Here is a 10,657-nt window from a genome sequence, read left to right as displayed (position 1 = left end):
TGCACCGTCATTGGTTCCAAAACACTATGGCATTTTCGTCCGGTCTGTTACACGGTTTAGTAGGAACCTCCCATGCAGGCGCTACGGTGCGCGCTTGCAACTTTACCGCTCATTCCGTCCATCTGCTCCGAAATGACACCTTAGCGGCTCTTACGTCCCACCTCGGGCGTCGCAGTGTTTCACATTACGGGTTGCTTAAGTGTTTAAAATTTTTATATTATTGAGATGCAATGTGCTTCCTTCAATATCTGAGTTTAGCCTGCAATGCACGGATGGCGAATAAAACTTGTGCCGACAAGAAAACAAACAGCAGTTCTTGCGGTGTTCAAGCTCCGACCACCGCGCGTGCCCGCTCGTCCCCCGGTTGTCGGCCCTCTTTATTCTCGTCTTTTTCCGTTCCCCACACATTCCTTCCCCCTTCGGGGGAGGGGAGCGCTTGGTTTTGATGGCAGTGATGGCCGCCTGCAGGAAGCGGTCGTCCTCATTGAAAAGGAAGTGGTCCTCGATCAGCTGCTGCTGCCTCTTTTTGCCTATGCCGGTCAGTGGGTAGTAGGTGGCCTTCGGCTCGCCCTCCAGCATGCGCAGAGTCGCGCTCAGTTTTTCCTCCATCTCGCGGTATTGGGCCTCCGTCAGGCACGGGTTGAAAGGGTAGCCCTGCAACGAGCGTCCGCAGCGCACCCCGGTGGAAATGGCGAACTGGTCGTCGGGGTCCACGTTCACCAAGCTGCTGAGGTCTTCGAAGTCCGTGAGTCTTGAAGCCGCCGTGGTAGCACTAGATCACCAGGTTGAACAGGCCGGCGAATAGCGTGTACGACTCGGCATCCGGGGCGCACAGGCCGACTTCGCTGTCGAGGTTCTGCACGCCGGACTGTATGATGTCGACCAAGGTGGCTCCCAAGGCGGTCTTGCGAGTCTTGAGCTTTTCGAAGATTTCCGGAGGACCGTACGATGGTAGTGGGACTCCGAACGGTATCTGACTTGGGGTGCAAAGCATCCTTGAAAGGGTGCGAATGGGTGAGCTTGGGGCGGCGCGACGGCTGGCGGGAAGGACGGTGGAAGCAGATTCTGGCTTTTGGCGCTCTGAGCTTCGAGTGAAAAGTGTTGACTCTCGACGCGTGCGCTAGAACGGGAGGCGTTCATTGTGGTCGTGGTGTTAACGTCCACTCAGATGCGCGATCCACTCATCGCTACGGCGTTGGCAGAGAAGTGCTTGGCCGCTCGAGAAGGGCTCTGCCGGCCGCTCCTCTTCCTGCGGCTCTGTAGCGACTGTGCCTGTCCGCTGGGATATGCACTCCCGGCGTCCTCGGAATCCTATGGTCTGAGCACGTCCGGTGTCCTATACCGCGTTCGGGGCAGTTGGCTTGCTGAATAAGGCAGGAGGGAGGTGGCAAAGAGGCGAATTAAAGCTTGTCAAGCATGACATCTTCGTGTGCGTGTGCTGCCTGGTCAGGCGCCCTAAGCCTCTCGGGGCAAAATCTCTACATGACGATGAGCGCCGCCTCGACGTCGGCGGGTGTTAGCGGCCGATTTGCTGCCGATGCACTTTTCTCTAGTCGTTGGCGACGCTCGGTGTCGAGGGCCGCGTGTAGATGACTCCCCGCTCTCATGGGCACCTGGCACAGTGCGCATAACCCGGCACGCTCATCGTCGGCGTAGGTCAACGGTGTGTCCTCTGCGCACCACTCATTCAGGGTGCGTCCCTGGATTGGGGCTGGGACGTCGGCCGGCGTCAGTGTTTGTGGGACTTGTGGTTCTCGGTGCGAGCGCAGGCGGGAAGCGAACCCCACGAGGCTGTGATGCTCCATGATGCACCACGTCGCAGCTTCATGGGTTCGGGGGCGTCGCCGTGGGTGCTGAGGAGGCGGCCGATGGCCCAGACTGCGGCTGCCGGGGGAGCGCGACCGATGGTAAGAGGACCGCCGCGGGGGTGAAGGGCGTGGTCGTGATCATGGTCGGTCTGGCGGCATGGCTGCAGATAGTCGAGGTCAAGAAGAGGCACAATTAAACTAGATGGAGACGACGTTACTGAACTCTCAGCACTTTTCGCCACGTTCAATAAAAGGTTTCAAGTCATCGATGTTAACAGGCCCGAAGCGTGCGCCGATTATGGAGCACCGTATTCGATATGCGAGGCGCGTAATTCGCGTTTCGACCACGAATGGCCCGTCCCTTCGTTTGGCGAGTGAAGCGGAAAATCCTTGGCTGGCTTTACTGAGTTGGTGAGTGCGTCGGAGAACTAGATCTCCGACAGAAAATTCGACATTTCTCCGGCCTTTATTATATTGAATTAGTTGTCGTGATTGGACTAGGTTGATATTCCCCCGGTCCATTTCACTGTATTTCGAATATTATCGCAGATTCTTTGCGTAAACCTCGAGTGTGATTGGCGCGGACCAGCATCTGGCGCAAACTCTATATTGTTTTCCATGGGTACTCTGAGCTCCCGACCAAAATTCAATCGTGCCGGTGTGAATCCCGGGGTTCGGGTTTCTGTGGTACGGGCAGCAAAGGCCATCCCTGGGATATAAGAGTCTAACTCGCGGTTTTCGTTAGTGTCCAAAATTAGCATTGCCCGGAGGTTGCGATTTACTCTTTCAGCGATATTGGCCTGGTGGTGACAAGGGTAAGGAAAATTATGTTGGATACCGAGAATCTCACAACAATTTTCAGATACAGTGCTGGCGTAGTAGGTGGCCTGGTCTGTTAAAAGGACAATAGGATACCCAAACCGGGAAAATGTTTCTCGAAGTTTGTCCCATATCATCTTGGACGTAAGTTGACGCAGGGGATGAAGGTCGACCCACTTGGAGAAGTGCTAAGTGACCACAAAAAGGTACCTGTTGCCTTCTGGGCTGCGTGGAAATGGGACTATGATATCACACGCAACAATTTCCCAAGGACGATGACTCTGAACCTACTGCATATAACTCAGGGGCTTCCAGCCTCAGGGTTTTGCTGTCTGGCATTGAGGACAGCTGCGGGTATAACGCAGGACAACACGGTTCATTCGAGGCAAGGGTGCAATTCGGCAGAGCTTTTGGTGTTTTTTTCCCCATCACTGTGACCTGCCAGGACACTGTCATGAAAGTAACTTATAAAAGTACGTCGTAATATTTTCGACACGACTACACGGAATGGCGACGTGGTAGGGTCACCCTCACCTGCTTGAGGTCTGTATCGAAGTAAAACGCCATCGTTACTCTGGACGTAGGTGTCTGTGGATGCATCAGTCATGTCCTGTCCCCTGGAGCTGAGTTGATTTACCGCGTAAATATCTGCTGGCACAGATCGTCTGCTCGCTGGGCTCTTAGCAGCTGTTCCCGGTTCACGACTACACCCCAGGCAAGTTCCTCGTTAGTAACAGCGACCAACTCCGTCGCTTCTTCCTTTTCCTGGGGTGGAAGGGGGGCGCGAGACGTGGCGCCCGCCGCAATGTTGGATTTGCCAGGCCGGCACACAATGGACAAATTGTATCCGTGTAAGGTGAGAGCCCGTCGAGCTAGACGTCCTGCTGGGTTTTTACGATTTTTCAGCCAGGTCAACGCTTGGTCGTCCGTCTGAATTGTAAAGGTGGCTCCGTCAAGGTACATATCGCACTTCTTTAGGGAAATATTATTGCTAGGCACTCCTTTTCGGTGGAGGTATAGTTACGCTCCGCTGCCGTCAGTGTGTGGCTCGCAAATGCAACGGGTCATAAGGCCCCATTATGTTCCTGTAGAAGCACTACTCCTAGTCCGTGGTCGCCGCCGTCGGTTTGTAGCTCAAATGTGGCATTCAGATCGGGAAGTCTGAGGGACGCTGTATCGGCAATGGCGACTGCCAGCGTTCTAAAGGCTTACTCGTGAGCAGCAGTTCAATTCCATGGGACATCCTGGCCCAGCAGCTCATGAAGAGGTCGTGCCAAATCGGCATAGTTCGATATAAATTAGCGGTAGAATCCCACCATGCCAAAATATCACTGTAAACTCTTTTTGTCCTGAGGAGTTAGAAAATTTTATCATTGCTTTCAACTTCTCCTCCTGTGGATGGAGGAATCCATAATACCTGCCAAGTTTTACGATTTTATCGTAAAGTGTCCGCTATCCGGCGCTTTCTTACGGTCATCTTATTAGCAACAATATTTTTACAAATTTCCGCACCCCGTGTAAAAAAAAAAAAAAGTTTTTTTTTTTTTTTTCGCCTGTTTACAAGTTGGGGTTGGCAACCCTGGTAAATTCACTTGTATGCCAGGACGTGGAAGCTACCGCTCCTCGTTGTGAGGCAATTGTCATTGAGGTCAGTGTTCTAAGGTGTGGTATAGCCGCTAACATCTATCCATCCATCTTAATCCAGTACTGTTTAAGAAATCTCCTTTGTTGTGGCGACATGGGTTGTGGCGAATGTTGTGCTTTGTGTTACTAGAACTTTTACTCATGATCCTTTGAAACCATCTTTGGTACAAGATGTCGGGAAAAAATACTTGCAAGTGTTTATTCCCAGCTATTCAACCGACTTTCCATTTATAAAGACGTCGCGTGAGGGCGAAAGGTACGGATCTGGTAGTCTGTGTCCCCGAGAAGTCAACATTTTGCACGCTGGTGTCTATCATTTGAATACAAAAAAGCACAAGGGCTCTGCAAAATTAGTTGAAACCTAGGAGAAACTTCGAGGGTATTTTATTCGATCAACGGATTACGACACTACCCGAGCAGAATGCCTTTTTACGGCATTTTTGATCAAGCACAACGTGCCGTTCACAGCGGTTGTTGTGGAGACGTTACAGAGCAAGAACTTTGCTCTTTGACGTCTTCGTTAAACCAGGCACAGGCGAAAGAGTTTTCAACAAAGTGAAGAAGGCACAAACGCAGTCCGCTCCTCTATGTCGAAAAAGACCCTTGAACAGTTGTTAGTTGTGAGGTGCAGCCAGTCCGGAAAGTGCCATGAACAAGTGTTCAACAACAACTTCCTAAGAAAAGCAAAAGCTGCAACTTCCTCAATGTTGGCCCAACCTTGAACTTCTAAAGAATAAGACGTTTTGTGCTATGTATTATGTGTTTGTGCCCTAGTTGAGGAATTTTTCTTACCTAAACCAAGTTCTTGAAGAATAAAACAGTTTTTGTATTTCTTCACACGATTGTAGTGTTTTTGGCATCCCCTGTAGTATTTTCAGCATTGTAGGGTTGACAGCTCTGCATGCTCCACCACGAATCCAAGAAGCGGTACCCTACTTGAAGCCAGCTGTACTTTTTTTGGGTTAATCGTCAGTCCTGCATCACTCATCCGCTGCAGAACAAACTGCAAATGGGTAATGTGGTCGTCCAAGGTCTTTGAAAACACCACTACGTCGTCCATGCAAGCCATTGCACAGTTAAATTTATTATCTCTCAAACGGTGTCCATGACCCTCTGGAAACTTGCGGGAGAATTAGACAGGCCAAAAGGAAGTCGATCGAATTCAAATAGGCCCCTATGGCAAATGAAGGCCATTTAGGAGGGTCAGCCTTGGCGACAGGAATCTGGAAAAACCCTCTACTACAGTCGAAGAGTCGAGAAAATGCTTGCCGATCCCAGTGCATACATTACGTACGAGATCGATGGGAAAAGGTATGCATCCCTTCTCGTTATGGCGTTAAGAGGTCGAGAGTCCACGCACAAACGCGCTGTTCCATCTTTCTTGAGCTCCAGGACAATAGGAAAGGCCCATGGACTGTTTGAGGGGCGTACCGTTTTGGTATCGATCATTTGTTCTAACGCGCGGTCAAGCAGCTCTCTTTTATGAACACTCAAGGGGCGCGCATTGAATCGAATTGGTCGGGCATCCCCGGTATCGATTTGATGTTCTAGTATATTAGTCTTCCCGGGAATCTCAGTGAACATGTAAGAAAGCAGCTTCAGCACTTTCGCAAGACGTTCCCGCTAAATATCTGTCCCAGAGAATGAACTGAAGGCTACATGTATATTTTGTCCTACGTCGTTGATTAGCGAAACGTCTGCATTTTGTTTAGAACGGCGTGCTTCGCCTCGTGGTAGACGCTCTGGTATTGCCTGAGGTCTCACTGGAAAACTTAAAGGGGTTGAGATCCAGCCACACCGGTATTCTTCCATTGCGAGGTCTAGGATGGTGCCCTCTCTTGTTATAAAATCCCTCCCAAGAATGGTGCCACAAGCGAGACCTGGTAGGGAAGTAAGGTATTGCTGACATTTCCGTCCATCATAGGAGAGTTGCAAGCGAGCTCTCTCGCTGGCGGATATTACTTCGTTCGATGCAACGCGCACCGTTTTTTGCGAGGATCGCATAGATATACTACGGTCTTTACACGATTGTTTTACAAAGTCTCCAAAAAGAGATATTGGGGCACCCGTATCTGAAAGTGCTGCAATTTTCTGCCCGGCAAAGTCAACTATGATGTAAGGTTCTCTGGCTCCGTTTCTGGTTCGTCGCGTCGCATCAAGAGATGGAACAAAATCGATTGGTGCACAAAAACGAAATGCCCAAAGCAGTTTGGCGGGAGTCCCACTTACCCGCCGGACGCTAAACCATGTTTGTAGTGCCGTCATCATCGGGATGAAGCGGGCAACTCATTGACCGGTCCGTCCTATCCACTCACTACTGGAGCGTGGTTTGGGTCTGACCTGTCGCGGGTTATTGTCCCGTGATGTACGAGCTGTCCGAGTCCTACAACCGGTATTCAATTCCGATGAGATACCCAGCTTTGCAATGTCATGCGGAGTGACTCCAAGAACGTCTGGGTTTTATAAACAAATAAGTGGAAATACTTTGACGGGCGGTAGTTACATTACTAGACCCCGTAGAAAAGCACAATATATCAGTATGCTGTAAAACAAGAAGTAAAAACAAGAAGCCAGTTGAAAAAGAAATAGCGAGAGAGGGTGGATTACATACAAATTTAGAAACCAAGACAGATGACGTTATCATTTTTTCGTTTGAGATATTTTAAATACATATCAACATCGGCATAAAAAAAAAGAATGTTTGTGCTTTATATAGGTGTCGTCATATTGTCAAACTATTCAAATCTATCGTGGCGGCCTGTGTCACATTCAGAGAGTTTCATCTTTCTGTGATACCTATGTTTATTTATGAGGTTTAAAAAATCGAGCTTCAGTTTTGCTTTCGGCTCCTGTGGAACGTTGCAGAGGCAACGCGATATGCGATATCGGCAGCCGGTGGCGTATACGGACGACGCGAAAAATAACTTTTTTTTACACAGCCAGCTGTGCAACCCAACCTTGGTATATACAGTAGTATAATATTTTCAATGCATTAAATACGTAATCATTTGCAACGTAACACCCTATTCTCAGAAGTTTCTCCCTACGTCAGTTTGTCCATGCATACCTCCGCGGTGCGCAGATGGCATAGCATCTAAGCTCAACCGGCTTGGTTACCATGACCACATAAAAAAAAAATACCCGAATGAATTCTCAAAATTGCATCAATATATACTCATCCCCACCATAAGGAACAAAGTCAAAACATATTTCCTTGAAGGCGATCGCCTGCCTTAGATTATTGTAAAAACATGTAACTTTTATGTGTTCTTATTGTAAATATAGTGCCCTTAATATGTCTCTCTTGCATGGTGTTATGAAGTGTTGTGATGGGTTAATGTCAGACATGCGTTGGATGATTTTGTTGATAATGACGATGTTAACGTCAATGAATACAGGTTCCTCTTGTTTTTTTTTGTTTTATTGTGACGCATTGCTTATGTTCATACGTTTATATGCATGATATTGATCGCAAGGTTTACTGATCCCTATGTTTATTTATATCTTGTTGTTAAATTATTGTATGCTGTTTCTGTTGACTGCTATAAGAAGGGGGGGGGGGGGCTGGCGGCCTCGTCAGAGGGCTTTTTTGCCTTCTTTTGCTGCAGCCCCCAAGACGTATGTATGACACATGCATGTCTGAAATAAACCATTCTATTCTATTATATTATATTCTATTCTATTCTCAATCAATCCCAGAACCTCTCCTTCAGTAGCCTGACGCTTTACCCCCTGCACCTGGTTTTAAATCTTCCAAGTTAGCCGGCCAATATGATCTACTTCTACAACAAAAACAGCAAAGGCAAGATAGAATCTCAAGAACGGCTTTCTTTTATTCTCGCCAACTTCCGAAGCATTCTTCCGAAGCAAGATCATTTACTTTCCAGCATTGAAGCCTGTTCAGCTGATATAGTTATGGGCACAGAAACGTGGCTTACCCAGGAAGTCTCCGATTGTGAACTAAGTATATCTAGAACTTTTCGGCTGTATAAGAAAGATAGGAGCGCGTCACGATGCGCGGGAGTTATCATCGCTGTTAAAAATGAACTAATCTCTTCCCGCATTGATATTCCGAGCCCTCTTGAAATGTTCTGGGTGACGGTGCGGTTGAATTTCAGGTCTTGCTTGATTGGTGTGTGTTACGGCCCACCCGACTGCTGATGTGATTTTGTGGAAAACTTAAACGCAAGTCTGGAACAGGTGCAAGCAAGATTCCCTAGCTGCCCCATCATACTGACTGGCGATTTTAACTTACCTGGTATAAACTGGAATACGAAAGTAGCCGATGAACTCTGTGGAAACAAACAGCAATAGATAAAATCTCAAGATACTATGGAAGCATTTCAGCTTCAACAAATTGTTAACCAGCCAACCCGTAACGACAATATTCTAGATTTAGTTCTAACTACTCATCCCCATTCTATTGATGTTGATGCTTTAGAATATATCAGCGCCCACAAGATGGTACATTGTGTTTTTACTACCCCAGTTCAGAGACGTGACGTTCTGAAGACACAGATATCTGATTATACAAGGGCCGACCTTCAAAAAATGTCAAATATGTTGTCTGAATTTTCTTTCGATTTTTTTTTTGTTGAATTGCCGATCAGTAAATGACAGCTGGGTGTCTTTCCGAAATAAAATGATTGAGGTAAAAGAGATGTGTAACCCAAAACATTATATTTTACCATGTGCTAGTAATCCCTGGTTCACGACAACTGTGCGACGGTGTATAAATAAGAAAAAGAGACTTTATTCAAAAGCCAAGCGTTCGGACGCCCAGGACGATTATGAGTCTTATCGTTCAAATTCAGGGTCTTGCAAAAAATAAATCAGGAGAGCCAAATTTAAATTCTTCAACAGCGACCTGTCTAACATCTTGAAAACCAACCCGAAGAAATTTTGGATTGTGGTGAACCCTAAACCAAAGAATTTACGCCTTTCTATTTTTTCAGAAGGGTGTAGTGTTTTGAGCACATTGGAGACAGTAAAGGTATTTAACTCTTTCTTTGGTAGCGTCTTCACGGATGAAATGCCCTTGGCTAATAATATGTTAATATCTTCAACGTCCGCTAAAATGGACACATTTATCATCACCACTGAGGGAGTTGCCAGTGCAATAGATCGACTGCCAACAAATTCAAGCCCTGGTCCGGACGGAATAAGCACAAAATTGCTGAAATTAAAAAAAGACATATCCAGCAAACTTTTAGGAGCACTCTTCCAAAAGTCACTTTCTACTGGAGCCCTACCCGGCGATTGGAAACTGGCCCATGTCATCCCTATTTACATATCTGGCAATCGCGACTCCCTCACAAATACAGACCCATCTCTCTTGCGTTTCATGAAAATTACTGGAACACATAATTTATTTTCAGACTATGAAGTATCTTGTGACTAACAACCTTCTCTTTTCAAACCAGCATGGTTTCCAACAGGGACATTCCTGTGAACTTCAACTTTTCGAGTTAATTACGGACCTTCATAAAAGTATTCACTCCTCCCCCGGAACTGACGCAATTTTTACTGACTTTTCTAAAGCCTTTTTTTGTGTTCCGCATACAAGGTTAATAAAAAAAAGTGACAGGTGCTAATATAGAAACGGGTGTCATTAAATGGATCTCAGACTTTCTTTCAAATAGACGTCAGTGTGTCGTTATCGATAACATAATCTCTCCCCCAATAGCCGTAAAATCTGGTGTACCGCAAGGATCAGTACTTAGGCCACTCCTCTTCTTACGATACATTAATGATATTCACGTAAACATTCAGTCCAGGATCCGACTTTTTGCAGACGACTGCGTCATCTACCGAACTATATCTTCCCCCTCTGATAGCGCATTACTTCAGGCAGATCGAGACAAAATTTCACTATGGTGTGTTGATTGGCAAATCCAGATAAATACGGATAAAACGAAACAAATGACGTTCACTAGAAAAACCAACACTCCCGAGCATTCTTATCAAATTAATGGTGTAGATATAGAAAAGGTGCAATGATTGAAGTATTTAGGGGTTCACCTCACAGTAGTGTTATCTTGGAAATTACATATTGAGATAATATTACGAAAGGCTAATCAAACCCTGGTATTCCTGAGAAGAAACTTGTTTTTATCTGACACAAAAACAAAACTAAGGGCATATACATTCCTTGTAAGAAGCAAAATAGAATATGCGTCAGTTATTTGGAATCCCCACCAATCCTATCTAGTTAATGAATTAGAGTCTCTCCAAAATAAAGCATCCTGGTTTATAACACGCAATTATTCAACCACCTGTAGTATAACAAGTATAAAAGAGTCCTTAAATTTAGCATCTCTCAAGAACAGAAGGCGAATCGCCCGTTTTTCTTTATTTCATAAAATATATCACTCTTCTACACCTTT

General features: G+C 46.5%; 1 protein-coding gene across 1 annotated transcript; it reads right to left on the bottom strand.

Annotated features, from left to right (window-relative positions):
• Positions 1 to 254: 254 nt before the first annotated feature.
• LOC120841723 (arginine kinase Lit v 2-like) lies at positions 255 to 9,365 on the bottom strand. Its single transcript, XM_040212685.1, is given in 4 exon segments — positions 255 to 259; positions 405 to 748; positions 750 to 939; positions 9,269 to 9,365. Coding segments are annotated over 4 exon segments (636 nt in total).
• Positions 9,366 to 10,657: the final 1,292 nt, after the last annotated feature.

Source organism: Ixodes scapularis, unplaced genomic scaffold (assembly GCF_016920785.2).
Source record: "Ixodes scapularis isolate PalLabHiFi unplaced genomic scaffold, ASM1692078v2 PGA_scaffold5__190_contigs__length_132052651, whole genome shotgun sequence".
In the NCBI taxonomy this organism is placed as follows: domain Eukaryota; kingdom Metazoa; phylum Arthropoda; class Arachnida; order Ixodida; family Ixodidae; genus Ixodes; species Ixodes scapularis.
This window is presented reverse-complemented; position numbering and strand designations above follow the sequence as displayed.